This window comes from Saccopteryx bilineata, chromosome 11 (assembly GCF_036850765.1).
Source record: "Saccopteryx bilineata isolate mSacBil1 chromosome 11, mSacBil1_pri_phased_curated, whole genome shotgun sequence".
In the NCBI taxonomy this organism is placed as follows: domain Eukaryota; kingdom Metazoa; phylum Chordata; class Mammalia; order Chiroptera; family Emballonuridae; genus Saccopteryx; species Saccopteryx bilineata.
The window spans coordinates 16,134,246-16,154,271 of record NC_089500.1 but is presented as its reverse complement, the minus strand read 5'-3'; the positions used below and the strand labels follow the sequence as shown (position 1 = coordinate 16,154,271).

The following is a 20,026-nucleotide window of genomic DNA, read 5'->3' as shown; positions in this document are numbered from 1 at the left end:
ATACAGTTAGTCTATGGTACAGAGCATTCTGACTTGGTGGGCTTTGGTATTAGAGGACCTCCCCTAAACTCCTAGCTCAGTTAATAATGTGACCTTGGAAACGTTACTAACTTCTTCGAGGCTATGCTTTTTAATTCATAAAAATGGGAATGAATATACAGACACTTCCAAGTGTAACTGTAAGCATGAAAAGCAATAATACACGTGCCCACCATCCTTTCTGGCTCACAGCTTCCTGGTGGAGAGAGCAGTTTCTGCTTGCGAATCCCCTCCTGAGAGTTGCTCATTCAAAGAGAACTGAAGCTGTAGTTCACAACTATAAACCTAGACTTTACAGTTTTATAGTTGGACACAACCCAGTTTTGATGGATGGGTCCCGAAGAACAGGGATGGAGGTAAACACTGGCTGCAGATTAATTGGGCTGGGCAGGTGGTGCGTATGTCGTCCTGCTCGGGGGCTGCCTTCACTGGCTAAATGGCAGAGCTGGGTGATTCACCACTACAGCGGGAAGGGAGCAATGGAAGCGGACATGCACCCTTGTATTTAATTTTGAGATTTTCTGCAATTCACATAGTAAGCCAGAAGAGAAGAAAGGAATCCTGGAACAGCTGACAAAAACAGTAATTTAGATAGAAGGATAAATTGACCCCTTCTCTCATGTTCCATCTCAAAACGTGGGGGTGTGGGGGCCAACAGGAAAAGACTGAAGAGCTCTTGGCTGCCACCCCCGATCTGATCTACAAACAGTCTAAATGTTGCAGAGACCAGTGGTGTTTCATGCATATTGCTAGCCCCATCACTGAGAAAGCCTAGAGTGTTAAGCACTGAATCATCATGTACTTCTAGTATTAATTAAACCCATGAAAATTTTTAACTATTCCCTACTGGAAGAGCAGAGATGTAATAATATTAATAAATTTCTTTGAGAACCAAAGTGAATGAGGAAATAGTAAGCTTTTTATTCCAAGGTCAAGAGGAAAGCTCCTATAAACCTGTTATTCTGGAAAGCAGGGCAGAGATATATGGAATCTTCAAGTGTTCCAGCTCTGCAGCAGCTCATACCAGGGAAGTTACTTCACTATGGAAAGGGCCTTTCCCCAAGATGGAAGGAGGCCATTATCCTTCCAGGATTTTTAGTCTTCTATCAGGACTCAGATCTTTAGCGCCCTGGGGCTTACACTGTAGTAGTATCTGGGTTCTAACCTCCAAACAGAAACAAGCACAGTGTAATCTCAAAGAGTGACCCAGAGACTGAAAGACAGTCATTGCCTGATAGCAGAAGAGGCTTACCAAGGAGTGTAAGGGTCCTTCATAATTAGGAGATGAAGAGGCCTGTCCCCCATTCCTGGACCAAACAGCTGTGCCTGCTAATGGTAAAAGAGGAATTACACTGAGATCGACAGAATCTTAAAAATAATCTTAGCAACATTTTAAATAGTTCTTTTAGAAATAGCAATGTTGACTTCCATTTGGACAATAAGGTAACTAACTACATGTAAACTTCCCATGCCAGAATTCGGGGACAAGGACATTTAAATGTAAAACATGCAGACTTCACGTAAACCCGAAATTCTCTCAAGCTTTCTCCTCCAAGGAGGCATTTTAGCTAGAGGTGTTCCTTTAATAGAAAACTATCACCACACAGTCCAGGGACTTTTAAGAGCGAAAGGGTAACTTCTGTTATACTTTCATGCAAGGTCAGTTTGGTAAACCAAAATTATCTCACTGATGAAAAACAGTTCTGCTATTTATTTATTTATTTGTTTATTAATAATCCTTGAGAAGGAATAAGCCTTCAGAAACTTTTTAAGGAAATAAGATTAGTTGGCAGAGATCCACAAAACCAGAAATTTAAAAACTCAATATAACAACGGTAATAAGTAGGTACTTTCTTCCAAAGAAAATCATTTTTTATGATTCACCAAACTTGAAGGTAGAGAAAGATTCCTGCTATAATAAATATTACATGTCTAACCTCCCATTTTTACATTTAAAATAATACAAACTCAGTATAAGAAATAAACAATTCAAGAAAGGAAAATAAAATCTATGATCGCACTGAAATCTCATGCCCCGACAGCACTTTAAATATTCGTTCTTCCTGTTAATGCTGGAAGTGCATCGTGCGTATTTTTATGCTAAATAAAAATAGAATATTTTGTTCAATTACTTTCAGCGACAGGATCTGGACAGAGCTATCAGCGTGAAAACAGCAACCTGTCACCATGTTTAAGTCTTCATAAAGTCCTTCCTTGCTGATAGGGGGTCTTCCACAGTGGATTATCAGCACCTGACAGTGGCCTCGTTTCTGTGTCTTCCACGGGGAGCTTACCGCTCAGGGTTGGGGTATTTGGGGCATTTTCTGGAATGATTTGTGCATCACAACTTCCCCTGATTAACCCACCAGTGGAGTGGCAGTGAGAACATGAATCTGTCTGAGCTCCCATATTGTCACAGATGTAACCTCAGCAAGTCACATGCCCTTGGACCATTTTCCAGAGCCTAGCAATGTGGTACTGAACCCAACAATTCTCAACTTCCCTTTCCTTTTCTGCGTGGAGAATGTTTCATTGCTGGACGTTTCATTGCTGATCCAGTATCCTCTCATTATCACCTGTTTCTTCCCACTTTCACCTTTGTCTCTCTGGACATTTGAGCTGAACTGTCCAGCTACCCCTCTCTATTCCGCCACCCCCCATGTCAGTGGAGGCATGGAAATGGCTGATATGAAATCCACCTGAGCCATGGCCAGAGCCTCCGGGAGCTCTGTGCTAGTCTGAAACCTCCCATTCTCTACCAGGAACCAGGGCGAATACGCCATGTGAGTGTTGCACATGGAATAATGTAGGGATGGAGGTATCATTTCAGCAAGCGACTCCACTGTAAGTACAGCGAGGTTAGCTTTCAATCAGGTACAGATGTGATTTAGCTTTGTTTTAGAAACTACCTGTTCTCTCTCCAAAAAGCATAGACAGCCACCAGACAGGGTCTTCTGGAAGCACTTAAACTAGAAGGGCAATGAGCCTTTTAGATGGACCTCTGAAAAGTGAAATGCTTTACTAACATAACTTAAGAACTTATAATTTTATTATTTGCAGCCATAGGTCATATAATTTGTTATTTTTAAAGGCAAACATCCCCTTTTACTCAATGCTCTTACTTCACAATTTATTTACAAGACTATAGTTTTCCTCAAACATCCCATGACACGAACTTCAAAGAGGGAATTTTGAAAGCCTAAAATTTCTGTAGGAAATGATCCTTGTGAATAATCATATTTGATGACTGCATAATCATATTCACAACTATATCCGAGATGTTTTATTGGAGTATGCTACTCTATAGAGTATCTTCTAGAGAGCTAAGAATAGTTTCAGAATTAAGTTTTCTGTATGGGCCATGTATTCTGAAAACATCTACTTTTTACGAAAAGTTTTGGGCGTGAATGACTGTGCCTTCCCATGGTAGCCTGTCTCCCCCACTCGCTTCTGTCTGTTTGGCAATATTACGCTTTGAGCTCTTGGAGGGAGGGAGTCTCCACCTCCCAGAGTGGAGAGCAATCCCTTCCACCGGCTGCATAAGCAGGCAGGCAGTAAGCACAGTACCTGAGAGAGAAGGAGGAGAGCCCACAGGAGTTGAAGGGTTTGATGAAAAGCTGTTGTTAGTGTGATCTGGAGAATAGATCTTCAAACAATGGGGAGGAAAAAAAACACCCTTGTTATTAGGAACAAATAATCAACAATGTTGTAAATTGCCAAGTGTCAGTGCAATTCATTTAAAAATTTCAAGTTACAAAATACATTTATCGATCAACTATAATACCAACAGTCAGTCTACACTAAAAAACTTAACAATCATTTTAATTTTTCAAAATAAGAATTATTGAAGCCATGTAAGATAGATGGGAAAGAACTGGACCAGAGGTGAGCAGACCTTTGCTCCCATTTGCTCCCGGGGCTGCATGGCTGTGCACAGCCACAGAGATGCACCCTCCCCCCCAAACACAGGTCAGACTGCGTCATGACTAAGGCTGCTGCCAACTCCTTCTGCACCACGATTAAGGCATGGGATTCCAAGACTTAAGAATACCCAGATTAAATATCAAGTCTACTTGGTCAAAATGCTAATAAAAATCCAACATATTTTATGCTCCAGATGGTAAGGAAAAACCAATCAAAGAGCTAAAACGTTAGAGCAACACATCTCTACTAACGTTTGCAAGTGACAGTGTTTAGTTTCTGAAGACAACCAGGTACAGTCCCTCACACAACTAAGGCGTGCCAGTGGCCACTGGGGACATGCAGGGCTTGTTCCATCCAGCCTCTTGGCAGTGGGCAGTCAAAGCAGAAAAGCCGAGTCCCAGATGCCAAATATGTGGCAGTTTCACATGGGCCTCAGTTACGTTCTTTTTTTTTTTTTAATGCTGTTTCCAAAATGTTTTAGAATTGCCCCTTGCAAGCTCAGTCTCAGCTGGTCAATGAGCACCCATATGACTTCAGAGAAAAATAAGAAATGAAGATAGAAAATCCATCCACCTCACGGCTCTGAGAATACCTACAAATCCCTAACTGAACACCACTTAGCCACCGTGAGGACACGGGAGGGGAGTGACCGGCCAGGCATCAGATGCTGCAGAACTCCCACCTCAAATTCTCCAGTGATCATTTATGCAAGATGGCCAGCATTTCCCAAATCAAAGCTATTTGCCATTCATTTCCTAAAATTCCAAATGTCCACTTCTGCTTAAAGCTCAGCTTTCCACCATGCGACCTGTGCTGTCCAGAGTCAGTATTTCCTCACCGAGGCCAGCGCTTTCCCCAGAGCGTCCCCAGTCTGGGAGCTGCCCGCTGCTCCGCTTCCTCTGTTTGCTGCAGAAACAAAAGGCAGAATATGGAAAACCAGGCAGTGAGACGTCTAACAATTTTCTATTCCTGGTCCATTTACTCACAATTTAATTGCATTTTTAATGCTAATTACGACACATTAATCTTTCATTAGCATTAATTTGTTTGCTGAGGTAGATGTCAAATATATTCATGTTACATTTTCTACAGATAAAATAAAAACCTGACACTTTGGTTTAAAGATAAGAGTGTTTTAGTTGCTATCACCTTCCGGCTTGTTACTTATGAGTCGTTAGTGGTGAGGGATAGTTCTTTGCTTACAAGTAAACCATACTTTCTCTGAAGGCCTCCAAGTTTGTCTTTTCTTTATATTTTAGGTAGTCAACTGAATTCTCCTCCCATACAATTTACAACTCCATTAAAAAAAAGAGATACATTGCATAAGAAGGTATTCCCCTTGGAGCTCCACAGTCAACAAAATAAAACAAAAGATCAAGAGCAGGCCTAGCTTCTTAGAAGAGAAAATACTTTCAATATTTGAAATAACATATATTCTCTACATATTTAAGGCTAGTTTTAAAAATTTCAACTATTATGCTACTAAAAGCCAATATGGTGTCAAATTCTGGAGATGAAATCGGTCAACGTGATCATGAAGCGATCTCTCTGTCTTAAACGCTGGTACAAAAGAGACGAAGCAGGAGGACTCTTAATAGAAAGCCAGGTTCTAGTACATAATTCAAAGCCAGCTCTATTCATCAGGTATGCGTTGAAGGTAACCTGCTTCATAAAATGGCAGAGCCAGTGTTCTTTGGAGGTGTTCAGTCCCAGTACAACCCTTACATGTTGTTACATGTATTAGGGCCTCAACATTAGCAAATTGACATAGTTTTTAAATAAGACCTATTAAACGCCATAAGAAGATATTTTTCACTATTTTGTGAAATACGTGAAGGAACTCCTGAATCCACTGATTAATCCAGGCAGAACTTTATTACACAGATAATTTTTTAAAATTCCCAGCCCTATTCCTGACCCAAGAGAGCAGTCCCTTCGGGCAAACAGGTCACTCTCAACTTCGGACCCGTAAAATGGAGCAGAGGTCAAATCTCCAGTGGTCAAATTCTCTTCTTTTCTAGGTTATAATTTCACTCTCTTGACCTCTGCTTAGCACAGTTAAATGATGCTTGCTATTTTTATATATTTACATGTTGGGTATGTCAGTTAAATAATCTTTGATGTGTGTTTTATTTGGTTAACAAAAGCCACACCCATATTCATGTGTTATCACTAACTGAAAGCCGACACTAGGTAAAAAGAACATGATCACCTTTGGACAAATTCATATTAAAAATGTATCATTACAAAGTAGCTAATATTGTCCTAGAAGAAGTGAAGCTATAATCCATAAATTTAAAATTTTAAGTGAAAAGGCTTGTCTCTGTATTGGTTATTAGTTCTTTTTTTAATTTTTTAATTTAATTTTATTCATTCATTTTAGAGAGGAGAAAGGGAGGGGGAGAGAGAGAGAGAGAAAGAGAGAGAGGAGGAGCAGGAAGCATCAACTCCCGTATGTGCCTTGACCAGGCAAGCTCAGGATTTCGAACCAGCGACCTCAGCGTTTCCAGGTCGACGCTTTAGCCACTGTGCCACCACAGGTCAGGCGTTATTAGTTCTTGAAAATAATGGTCTGACATCATACTGAGTTAGTGGAAGGAACACACAAATATCAAAAGTATTAAAATGCTTAATATAAGAGATAAATGAAATTTTATCTGGTGTTAAAATTGCTGTATTAAGGATTCTTTTTCTTAAAGAAACAATTCTAAAGAGAAAATAATAAAAATTCTGAAGACAGCACTGGCATTTTTTTCAACTTGTACTACCATAATATTTGGGGGCATTTATATATATTATATATATTTATTTGTAGAAGTAGCATTATCATATACACCTAAAAATTAGATTTATGGGTCAAAATAATTTATGGTATCTGCTTGATTACAAAACAGATCTTTATGATATGTAAATTCATAGCCATAGTGGAAAAGTTACATTACCTAAAAAAAACCTGAAATGCAAATAGGACAAGAAATTATTATAATTACAGATAAAATGTGCTACTCTAGTGACTTTCAAAAGATTAATTCTTCCTTTGAATAACTTTAAAATGGAGACACTAAGTGTTTAAAATTTTTTTTATGAAACCAAACAGAACTGCAAACTAACATATATTTTAGGAACATTAAAAAAGTCTATTATATTATTATATTATAGCATTTAAAAATCATAATTTACAAGAAACGAGATATGATCACTTTCATACTAAACTTTGTATTAAGTGCTTGTTATATAGAGGGAAATATTAGGACACAGGAAGGAGTATACAAAAGTAGAATCGACTCCTTACCTCACGTTGTCATAGAGATGATTCGGAAAACTAAGACCACTCATGGGAGCCACTGATAAGAACAGACTATGTTTTACATGAAGCCATTCTACCTGCGGCAGCTGCAGAGCCAACTCCAGGGCTTAAATTTCAAAGCGTTTACTAGGGCCAGTGTGCCCTTCTGCTCGGAAAGCCTTTCGTTCTGTTCCAGGAAACGAAGAAGCCACATTTTCAAGAATCCCTGAACATGTTAAGCTACATGGGTCCTTGTGTTAAAGAGTTCTCTTTTTATTTGTGTGACTGATATGTCAAAGGGCATAAATAATCAGAAGGTGAATATATTATTATTTCTCAAAGGTGTAATTTCTTTTATATTGAGTAATGGGTCATAGTTAGCAAAACACACTTCTAATTAAACCTTGTGCTCAACATAGGAGGAACTTGATTATTATTCTAGGCCCAAGTTTTTGTCAACTCATACTATGAAATTACCCAAGTGCCCAAATACAGAAATAAAGATAAAAATTATTGCCCCACTTGGTAAAGACTGAATTGATTTAAGTTATTTAGTGCTAATCAATTTACCTTACTGAAGCGAAAAAACAAGCCAAACAGCCTTTAAGTAGGGATGTAAAATAAGTATGAGTGGAAATGAGCAGTTAGTAAGAGGAACTGTAATTCTGTAGGAGGTCTGACACTGCCAGCCACCCGAGCACGGTTCAGGTGCTGGCACACAGCTGCTGCTGCTGCTGGAAGATGGAGCAGAGAGAGGGTCCGGTGTGTTCGGCTGCAGGCTGGACCACCCTTGGAGTCTGCCTCAGCTTTGGGAAAGGGTAATTCCCATTAGAACACACCTTAATCAAAACACCAGGATGAGTGGCGCCCAGGGATCACCACTGAAAGTCAGAACTTAGAAAACACTCCTGTATTACATACCCATCACCCCAGGCTGGGAGCATCACGGAGATGCAGAAGGAGTGTGAAGTATGATTCAGTGTACTCGCCTGAAAGAAGATAACTGCTTTGAAACAGGTTTTTCTGAATTAGGTCCAAGTAACCCACATATTATTAAACTATTAGAAGCAGTGTGACAATGCCACGAGCTTGTCTCTAAAGACGACAAAAGAAGGAGCATCTCTAGCACTCCTACTACATGTAATTTTAGAATTAAAACTCATATATAAGCTACAATGCATTAATTTTTAGCAGGAAGGCTTTCCAGAAATTCAGGGGGAAAGTTAGACCCCAGGAGCATGTGCTGGATGTGAACCAGAAGACTTAAACTAGTCTGTTGTTCCCGTCGGCTGTCTTTGTAACGATGGTGCCACGGCATTGCCAGATAAAATTCATTCATTCCTCTTTGATTTTGCTGTGTGCCTGTCCGTCACCCAATTGAATGTGAAGGTTCAAGATTCTTGTAAAAGACAAAGAGAATCTTATGGGACTAATAATAACAGTACTGTGAAACCATGTCCTCAAGGGGAAATGGACATGACTCTGCTAGAAATGCCACATACTGCAGTGCATCATGCTACACAAACACGCCACTGGGAGTGAGAGTTGTAAGCCAGATTAACTCATGGACCAAATAGATATTCCAGGGTAATCTTTAGCACATGTTGTATTAAATCAATCTTGGTAGTCTGTCCCTTCAACACTGTTTGGTTTGACGTTAAAAACACGGGAAATCCCTTATAAAGAAAGCAGGCCCTGTACAGACTAATAAAAACAGTAACAGTTATTATAACCATTACCATTATGCTAGTTGTACACCCACTTCCCTCTGAGGGGGAGGGAGGGTGTACAGCCCCAAGCCACAGGAGCCCCCACTCCCCGGGAAGGTATATGGGTGGGGACTGGAGCCCCCTCATCCTTGAGCAGTCTGATAGGACAGTGCACAGCAGGCTGTCCTCTCTGTGCTTTTGACCAAGAAGGGCCATATCACAGGTAGGATGGAGATATGCATATAACAAAACGTATATGGCTACTATCCTCTATAAGCATCTATCCTCCATGGCTGGTATGTAACAATCACTACGCTTCCTTCTCTGGACTACGCTACTTCTGAGGTACACCCAGCAGTATAATACGGGAAGGGTTTCAGGAAGACGGTTTAAAAGGCTCTGATACTGGCAACTCCTGAAGCCCCTAGACTTAGCTTCTCTCCTTAACCGGGTGCTCCATCAGTTAAACTACATCGACTCCATGCTGTGCTCCAAGCATTGTATTCATGTCATTCTAAGGTGCTCCAAAGGTGCCTCTAATTCAGAAATGTCTACTGCCAGCTCCAGAATCTGCTGGCAAGGCTTCTGAGAAATCTAGTGAACTATGTTTAACAAGTAAATTATTTTACCCAACTATTTTGTCAAAAGTCCATGAATGAATGTGTCATTAATAAATGATATTTTTTAATTAGAGGAAAATCAAACAAGAACCCCAAGAAACAATGGTCATTCCTTTGAACCGAACACAAGCCATCCTAGACCTCTGTGAGGATCTTTCTTCGGGACGTAGAGAACAGAACCGGGGCGAGGGAGCCTGGTTGCAGGGAGGCTACCTTCGAACAGGTCTGGGGCTGACAGCTCACGCCGCATGCATTTTGCTGTCCTATGACCAGTTCAGGACTATCGCTGACCACCAAGAAGACATGTTGCAACATGAAACTGAGAAATGGGGCAATGGTCTTTTGAACTGAAAAAGTAGCTTCCTAAGACATCCATGTTGTTTATGAAAAGACTGTGTTGCCCTGCAACTTTACACCAAGAAAACTTGGAAACTATGATGTCCATGTGTTAGCGCTTGAGCCCGTTCGTATGGCATTAGCATTGCTTTTAGCCATTTTTTACAGAATCGTGTGTGTAATCTTAAACATGTGTCGGGTTATGTGTTCCTTATTTACCAATTATTTAATTAGCTCTGTTTGTTCTTTGTGATACAGGCAAAATAATATTTCTCTATTTCCTGCATTTCAGAATGAGTGAGTATATGCCAAATATTTTCAAAAGTCTACAGATGTATCCTATTAATCCATAATGTTTGTTAGGGAAGTATTACTAACAGAGGAGAAATCTTCTCTTCTTGTTATATGGACATGCTGCCATTCCTGACTTCTACCGCACTCTGAAAATCAAGCCAAACCCTACGAGCCTTAAAGTGCGAAGACATTTAAAGCCACATGGACCCTGTGCGACACTAACGCTCATTGTCATACCTAAATTCTCCTCTGCATTTTCACTGAAGAAACTGGAGACCATATTTTAAGAAAGAACATGAATGTTCTTCCTTAAATTAATCCAAAAGTAATAATTGTATTTAGGCAAGTTAATAAAGATCTGTTCTTCCAAAAAGCTGAATTCCCATGTCTATTTATTTCCTGCAAAGATTAGAAAGCTCTCTCGCATTCTACTAGCAGATTTTGACAAGTACACCCATGATTATGAAATAATTTATGTAATAATGTTTTTCCTAAAAAAAAAAATACTCCTTTTCTGGGTTCCAAAAAACTCACACTTTTCCTTTTTGAAATTGTAGCTTCCTTATTATTATCTAGACCTTCTCTCTGCTTAACCAGGATCCTACAGCCTGGAACAAGTTAAGTCCATTGTTCGCCTGCAGCTCCACCCTGCCCAGGCCAAAGGAAGGACAGACGGCAGACATTCCTGCTCATCTACAACCTAATGATAAGCCAACCAGCTTAAATAGGGCAAATTCCATTCCCACTGAGACGCATGGCTATGCTAATCACAGCTCTTGGATTAGCATACCATCTAATACCTTTTCTTTCCAAGTCTAGTGCTTGTCTCCCAGGAAGACTGTTTTGCAAATCAATTAACCAAACTTTTTTTTTCAAAGTGCCTATGTCTTTCTCAACTAAAGCTTTAGCTCCACCTTTGTACCTTCCTCAAAAAAAGAAAATGACTCAAACCACCAGTAGACAGGAAATGTGCCATGTAAGTGGATGAATGACCGGTCCCCCCTTCTTTGTAAGTAGACCTCCTGACTGTAGAAGGGGCTTTCCATTCGCCAACCATACTGAAGTGAAATATGCTTTTCTCACTCTTTCAGTTCTGCACTTCTTTCTTCTTGTTTTTCAAATCTGCCAAAACTGCATGAAAGCTACAAAACTTCCCCATGTGACCTCTGGCCGCAGCCCTCCAAGGTCAAACTGATGCAACTCATTTGTAGAAGCTTTGTTATGAAAAGTTATAAAAATGGAAACCCCTAAATTTGCTTCTTAATGAGACGTGATAGCAAAGGGCTGCTAGATAGCTCACCTCAAGTATGAACTGTATTACTGAATAAACAGGGAGTCATTCTTTAGGCAGGATAATACTTGCAACATTTCAAAATTCATCTCTTTTTTATCAAAAACTCTCCCACGTAAGTACTTCATACTACTTCCCAAAGGGCTAGAGGCTAAAGAAAATGAAAAAGCTACAAACAGCTGAAACGACTAAGCAGCAGGACTATCATCACACATTCTTCTCTCTAAAACACACAGAGAGTGCTCTCATCAGTGACCTGCAGGGCTGCACTGTAAGGCCCTGCAAGGGACGGGTCTGAACCAGACCTGGAGCAGTAGACCACAACGGACAGCAAGGAAGATGGGAGGAAGAGGATGGCTTAGTTCCTGTGGGCAGCAGCACTCTGCTTGGGCCTTAACCTGTTCAGTGCATTTACTTGAGAAAAAGCAGAAAATAATGCCTGGGCCACTGTCACCTGGCCATCTCCTCCGCTGTAAGTGAACAAACACTACCCCCCGAAGGACTCCACAACGCAGCACTCTTCAGAAGTTCAGCTCGTTATTACTAGTCACCCGTGAATTCCACACGAACTAGTCTTCAGAACACTGTGGCATGTCATGGCTAAGAGCAGAGCACACTGACTGAATTTAGGAAGAGGTCAATAACTACTATTAACAGCTATTATGCTCTTTATCTCATTAGTCTTGTCGTACAAAAGTTCACTTTGCTGTCGGAGAGTAAGTGAAACGAGGTGGTTCTGGTGTATTTAAACCCATGTTCAATCTAATTACAATAGACAAAGTAGCCAAAATTTAGTTTCCTGTGGAAAAGAATGTGATTACGATCATGCCAATGACTATTTCTGTTTGGTTCATTTGTTTGTTCATTCAGTTACGTGACAAATATTCACTGCCTGACTGCTGTTCAATTATAAGGAGGAAAAAAGAGGTCTTTCATTATTAATCCTGACTTTGATTGTTGGTATCAGATTTGGCATTTCCAAGACTCACCCATTATACTGTCTGTCCCGTTGGCGGGAGGAGTGCAGGAAGAGGTGCTGTAGTGGTTGGTGCCACTACGGTGGAAAGTGGACATTGGAGGAAGACTGGAATTGATGTCTGCTGAGGAGTGTGATGGATAGCTCTGTAGCAAGAAGCAGAAAAAGGAGGCCATTTGCAACTATAACATATTTAGTGAGTTAGTTTTATAATACCTCTTTCAGAACTCTTCATGCAGCAACGGAGAAAGCCATTAGAATTTAAAAATATCCAAGAATACATCTTGCTTAGGTTTGACAGCTTTCAGTTCTCAGATAATAAAATACAAAGACACACAGTTGGTTTGGGTTTGCAACAAACATAGAGGAATATAAGGGCAATGTAGAACACTGAGAAATGAGTACAATCTAAAAATTGCTGCTTAAAAGCATTTCTGTGATTTCGGCGACGTAACTACCGAAGAACATTGCTACCACTATTTTTTTGTACTGGCTATCGATCAAGGAAGAAAGTTTCTATAGTACAATGAATAAAACAACGACAGAAGCCCCAGGGTTTACATTCCACTTCAACCTGACCTTCTGGACCCTAAATGGCAAGAGTAACCACTCTGGTCTTCTTCCTGCCAAACTGGATCAACTTTCTGAACCCTAGCAAAAACAAAATGGTAAATAAAAAAATTTAAATGTGTTAATGATTAGATATCTCCCCAATCTATTAATATGTCAAGTCTTAACTCAGTGACTGTACTAAGTCAAACTAGAACAAACGAACTATCTGATTTCTTACTTTATATGTCCTCCACATTAGCAATTTCCCTTATCGCTGACTATGAAAGATTATCCTTACAAAATCATGTGGTTTAAGGCCTGGCTTTGAGTTTGATTGTTATACCGATTGTCCAAAAAAGCTGCTTTTCTTAGGGCATATCACAGTGCTTGTAAATTTGGCAAATTAGGTGCTACTCATCATCTGCTTGGGAATGAGGAGATCACTAAGAAGACAATAGTAATTTACAAAAAAATATCAAGCTGTTTTCCTTTTTAAGATAGTAAGCATCAGATCATTTACAGCAAAATGGTGGGATCTTGATAACATTATACGAAGTGAAATAAGTAAATCAGAAAAAAACAGGAACTGCATTATTCCATATGTAGGTGGGACATAAAAGTCAAACTAAGAGACATTGATAAGAGTGTGGTGGTTACGGGGGGAGGGGGGAGAGGGAGAGGGAAAGGGGGAGGGGGAGGGGCACAAAGAAAACTAGATAGAAGGTGACAGAGGACAATCTGACTTTGGGTGATGGGTATGCAATATAACTGAACGACAAGATAACCTGGACTTGTTATCTTTGAATATATGTATCCTGATTTATTGATGTCGCCCCATTAAAAAAATATAATTATTAAAAAAAAAGATAGTAAGGAGCTTAAAAATTTGTTCTAACTGGCATCTGAATGGGTTGCAGACATGTAAATGAAAACAGGCATTTTCCTTATATGTGATATATTAATAGGCTATGGATCTTTACTATATCATTATTGGAGGGTCTGTTAATATTGTTCACTGTAAAATTTAGGTTGAATATGATGCTCACAGTCAGAGGTGCTTAAAGCCCATGCCATTTATTCACAGGCAGTACAATCCTGCTGTCTTGGTATCTTCTTTTATTTTGAGAGGCCCATCTCAAGGTTCTACCTCCTCCTTGATGAGTCCTTACTACGTCCAACTCTGCCAAGATCTCTTCTCTCTGAATCCCTAATGAACTCACATTCTGCACTGTGCCCATTTAATAATTATATGCTGCTTTTCATTGCTTTCTCCTTCCAATGCATTTCCATTTTTACTGTTAACTCTTTAAAGGGAGGGAACAGAGCTTATACCTCTGCATCTCACAAACTACTGCCTAGTGCTCAACAAACAATCATCCTGTATACTCCATAAACAACTGGTTAATAGTTCAAGTTTAATAAACAGTGGATTGTAATACTAGTTATTTTAGAGATAACTAAAAAATCTACAAAATAAAACTATATTTTAAAGCCAAGTTTGCCACCATCACGCTTTTGAAAATATTACTTCCGCACACTCAAAATAGTCCAAATGAAAAGTCAAGTTTGGCCCTGGTCAGTGGCTCAGTGGTAGAGCATCGGCCTGGCGTGCAGAAGTCCCGGGTTTGATTCCCGGCCAGGGCACATAGGAGAAGCGCCCATTTGCTTCTCCACCCCCACCCCCTCCTTCCTCTCTGTCTCTCTCTTCCCCTCCCGCAGCCAAGGCTCCATTGGAGCAAAGATGGCCCGGGCGCTGGGGATGGCTCCTTGGCCTCTGCCTCAGGCGCTAGAGTGGCTCTGGTCGCGGCAGAGCGACGCCCTGGAGGGGCAGAGCATCGCCCCCTGGTGGGCAGAGCATCGCCCCTGGTGGGCGTGCCGGGTGGATCCCGGTCTGGTGCATGCGGGAGTCTGTCTGACTGTCTCTCCCCGTTTCCAGCTTCAGAAAAATACAAAAAAAAAAAAAAAAAAAGTCAAGTTCAGTGAAAAAATTGACATATTGCCCTTAAACATTCCCAAGTTCTCAAGAATGCCTTTCAAACCTTTTAATTTTGTGGACCTCTTGCCTGACCAAAAAATTCCTTATGGCACCTGTTAAGCTCATTTCTACTTGCTACTTACAGGGTACCCAAAGTAGCCCATGAAATTTCTTCCAAAGAATGATAGCGTGGGGCCATTCCATAGTACAGCTAATCTGAAACTCTGTAAGCCACAAAGCACCAAACTTAGAAGAGTTATTTCTGCTTGAGAGCTAAAGACCATAATGAAGTGGAGAAACAGAAACAGAGTAAGGAAAAAAGAAAACTAAAAGAAAAGAGATGGTTTCAGTTCTGTTCCAGGCCGTTTCTGAAGAACAGAGAAACTTCAGAAATCAATCCCAACTACGCAAACACCGAGACAGAAGAAATCAATTATAAAACGACTTTTAAAATTATTAATAATTACAGAATGAGACAGGAAAAAGATTACTGCATCAGTGAGAATTTTTAAACCCCTTAAACTTGGTATAAAATACACCAGATTCAGAATGTGACAAAGGGTTAATATTGAGTCCTGAGACTAAAATGGAAAGTTCTTTCTCACAGATTTTAATGGGGAAACCAATACAATCTGCCTGAATTAGTTATTTTTACAGACTAATAGAAAATGAGGTCCTAAAAGCAATGAATGAGATTTATAACTGGATTATTTTACAAGGAAAAGTATCTTAAAAACTACTCTTACTCAAATTTGTAATAACTACACTACAGAGAATATTAGTGATATGTGAGCTCTGTCTCTTTTATACTATTCCGGGATCAGTTATGAAAGGTCCTTGTAGTCTCTTAGTCCAACTATTGATACTGTCTGCCTGCTTACTACAAAGTGAAAGGGGAAGTACGATCAAGTGTTATGGCCATACATGCCCACTATTTATTTATTTTTACCTAGTCTATGATAGCATATTTGGAACCTATTTGGCAGAGTAAGTGTTAAAAATGTTTCTATTAGTGATGTTTTCATCAACCTATGGGTTGATAATTTAAGGATTAGAGACTGTAATAGCTGGTAGCACATACTGAGAATAAAATCAGGCTTTAGGGTAAGGCCTGGTTTCACACCCGCGATTACTGAGCTTCTGCACCAGATAATTCTTTCCTATGGGGGCTCCCCTTCGATTTGCAGGGTTTTTTACCAGCACCTGTGGCCTCTATACACTAGGTTCCAATTGCAACTGCCCTCAAACATTTCCAAATGTTCCTTGAGGGGCAAGATCGTACCCGGTTGAGAATTACTGGGGTAAGGTATATTACAAAAATAAAAGACACCAGAACTTCCTTTGTATTAAAATCTCATACTCCTAGGACTATTTTACTCAGTACTGCAAAGATCACAACTAAATCACACCAGACAGCAAGGATTCTATCCTATTTTTAAAAAGAACTCTGCCAAGTCAATCCAAATTTAAATCTTCTACAAGAACCATTCCAAAGCGTTTAAGCACAAGGCTCCACTCTCCTGAGTGACTGTTCGTATACTCAAGACCCAGCGGTGACAACATGGGGCAGTCCTGCACAGGCTGAGGCTGTAAAAGAAATCTGAGAATCAAAATGGCGACCTGACAGCTGCTACTAAAATTTGTGAACTTTGAGCTCTATAATGTTTCCAAAATGTTTTACCTTTAGAGATAATACTAATTTGGCCATATATAACCAAAATAATACAAGAAAAGCTTTCTTCTTTTTCTCAAAATATTGTTCTTTGTTCTGTATAGCACTGGCCACAAGCTACAAATGAATACTATGAGAAACTACCATTGCTTCCAAGTGAGAGGACACTAACTGCCTACTATATACTCAGATTATACTCAACCAGTGTCAGATTTTTTAATATCACTTCAAAATATGTCTAAATGGTTAGTGAGTTTACAATGATTACTCAACATAATCCAAGTTTCCTGATTAGTGAGAAAATTCACTAGGATACACTGCTAGAAACCAAAGTCATTTAGCCTTTTAAAAAACAAAATTCTTGGCCCTGGCCGGTTGGCTCAGCGGTAGAGCGTCGGCCTAGCGTGCGGAGGACCCGGGTTCAATTCCCGGCCAGGGCACACAGGAGAAGCGCCCATTTGCTTCTCCACCCCTCCGCCGCGCTTTCCTCTCTGTCTCTCTCTTCCCCTCCCGCAGCCAAGGCTCCATTGGAGCAAAGATGGCCCGGGCGCTGGGAATGGCTCTGTGGCATCTGCCTCAGGTGCTAGACTGGCTCTGGTCGCAACATGGCGACGCCCAGGATGGGCAGCGCATGGCCCCCTGGTGGGCAGAGCGTCGCCCCTGGTGGGCGTGCCGGGTGGATCCCGGTCGGGCGCATGCGGGAGTCTGTCTGACTGTCTCTCCCTGTTTCCAGCTTCAGAAAAATGGAAAAAAAAATTAAAAAAAAAAAAAGAAATTAAAAACAAACAAACAAACAAAAAAACCCACAAAATTCTTCATCTCTAAAATCTGCTAAGTGATCATGTTAAGAATGAAACCTGTGCCCTGGTTGGTTGGTATAATAGCTTAGAGCAGGCATCTCCAAACTATGGCCTGCGGGCCGCATGAGGCCCCCTGAGGCCATTTATCTGGCCCCCACCACACTTCCGGAAGGGGCACCTCTTTCATTGGTGGTCAGTGAGAGGAGCACTGTATGTGGTGGCCCTCCAACGGTCTGAACTGGCCCCCTGTGTAAAAAGTTTGGGGACCCCTGGAGAGCGTTGCTCTGAGACACCAAGGATGGGGATTTGATCCTTGGTCAGGAAATATACAGGGGGCGACCAATGAGGGCACAGCTGAGTGGAGTAACAGGCAATGCTTCCCTCTCTCTAGTCTCTCTCCACCTCTCTGTCTCCCTCCCCCTTCTCCCTTCATTCTGTCTCTCTACAATCAATCAATAAGACAAAGAATAAAAACCTGTACTTTGTGATGGATGACATTACAAATACAGCATCTGATCATCTGATGCAATTTATTGGGTGACTTCTTCCAAATAATCTTTAGTCCTGCTTGCCAATGTTGTTTTGGTTCAGCAAAAATTTTTTTTAAATGTTGGTTTCCTTTATAAAGTTACACTTTTGTGTATTTGAGTCTATTTTAATTATACATTCCCCATGCCGTAGATTTAGGATAAAATCAAACCACCTAATAAATCAAAATTCTAGGCCATGACAGGGAAAAAAAAAAGATATCTAGAAGGAAATAAAAATAAATGTCAGTTGGATAACTCTTAAAAGGACTGAAATTCCAACATGTTAGTATAGTGCCAAAATCTTTGCTGTGTCATCAAAACATTCCTTGCTCTTAGGACACATGTAGATTTGATCATGAGTTCCTTAGAGAAGTGGAAAATGATGATAGAGAAATGTTAGCCAAGAAGAAATTATAGTATAATAATAGTTGATATTTCTCTAAGCTTCCACTCCAATACCTCAAAGTAGAAGGTGGAAGAAGAGAAAATTTGAAAATAAATCATCTGCTACTTACTGAAAATGTGGTGAAATTTGAGAGTTTATGATTTACATATTCAAACTTGGGAGATGATATTAAAAGGCCAACCCCATCTTCATCATTTGTCTCTCATAAATAGAGATGTTAACTGACCACGTAGGACTCTGTCTGCCACTAGGACTAAGTAAGTAAGCATTTCAACAATTTCAGAAATCTTAACTTCTGGGACATTTTAGGTTGGTAGAATAGGACAAAGCCACCTTTTCTTTTCTCTAGTGGCTGAGCAAAAGAGTGGAGAAACCAGAGAAATCTAGAGGGTACTGTGTCCTATATCACAACAGAGAAAAAAACATAAGTGTGGGCATTAGAAAAAAGAAACAACTTGCAAGATGAAGAGAAATGATATAAATTCTGCTAACGATGAGTGCACATGTCATACCCTTTACATTTGCAGGGTTAGATGTCCCCACATTTCTCAAGCTGTATTATGCACAGGGGACTCAATCCCATTTCACTCTTGACGTAGAAGTAGTCTTTCCTTCACTAATGACAGACTTACTTACATTCCTAAGTGGACTCTTGGCAATGGTTGCTTTGAGGCTAGAAAAACAGCGGCAGAGTTGCTTCCTTCGGGAAGAGCAATGCTAGCATGGATGAGTGAAGTGATGGACAGAGTGGAAACTTTAATAAAAAAAGAAAAAAGGGTAACATTCTACCGCAGTTCTCAACTGGAGTGAGGCAGGACAGTAGCAGTGGGAGATTGGGGGTGTGGAATTAAAGCTAAACTACAGAAAATTTGGAATGTGCTCTCCACAGATATCCTGTGGTTGCTGCTACTGAAAGGGGTGTATTGAAAAATGACCTCTCTCCATCCAGTGTGGCACAACAGGTTAAAGCTGCCCCCAGGGACAGAAGCCAGTCAAGGAGAAATGGAAATGCCCATGGGTGAGGCATATCATCCACCCTCAATTCTACTGATGGCCACACTGCCCCCTGCAGTATATCCTTCAAAACCACAGACAGCAAAAAAAGAAGGAACTGCCAGAGCTGAACTCTGCAACTCAAGCACAGCGTGCGTTTCGGCAAAGCTGACAGTGTGGTAAAGAAAGCACAGAAGAAAAACATAGTAAATGAAAGAACAATTGACACAGAGAATCTGAAAGGGCTTTCAAAGGTGATCTGATTCAGTTGCACTTTTGATCACAAGAACAATACAACTGTAAGGATAATGGGTGTGTACCCACTCTGCTTTCATTTATAGAGTCCTTGTGTACATGCACGGACAGAGAGTGAGGTTAATATACTAGCTATTCTATCCCCATTAGCACACAGGGCTGCCTTACCAAACGCTCGTGTGGATGCAGGCTACAGTAGCTGCTAGACTGCGGAATATGAGAAGAATTGCCCAACATTCCTCCGTAGCCGGGCTGATTCATCCCACTGGAGGAGCTCCAAGGGTCACTGCTGTGATGACCATCTGCAAAGGACAAAGGAAACCATGACTGTTCCGAGGCAGTCAGCTTTGCTTTATAGAATGGAGTGT

The 20,026-nt window shown here is 40.6% G+C and overlaps 1 protein-coding gene across 22 annotated transcripts in view; it reads right to left on the bottom strand.

The window, feature by feature from the left end:
- TCF4 (transcription factor 4) overlaps positions 1 to 20,026 on the bottom strand; it is a 360,673-nt gene that overhangs the window by 32,145 nt on the left and 308,502 nt on the right. For 17 of the 22 annotated variants that reach the window (XM_066247421.1, XM_066247430.1, XM_066247422.1 and 14 more), the window contains 5 exons: positions 19,827 to 19,960; positions 12,489 to 12,621; positions 4,802 to 4,869; positions 3,607 to 3,685; positions 1,292 to 1,368 (listed from right to left, as the gene is read on the bottom strand). In XM_066247421.1, the coding sequence (XP_066103518.1) occupies positions 1,292 to 1,368; positions 3,607 to 3,685; positions 4,802 to 4,869; positions 12,489 to 12,621; positions 19,827 to 19,960 (491 nt within the window). The remainder of the gene's footprint in view (positions 1 to 1,291; positions 1,369 to 3,606; positions 3,686 to 4,801; positions 4,870 to 12,488; positions 12,622 to 19,826; positions 19,961 to 20,026) is intronic. The other 5 variants (XM_066247424.1, XM_066247428.1, XM_066247442.1 and 2 more) reach the window with 1 other exon arrangement.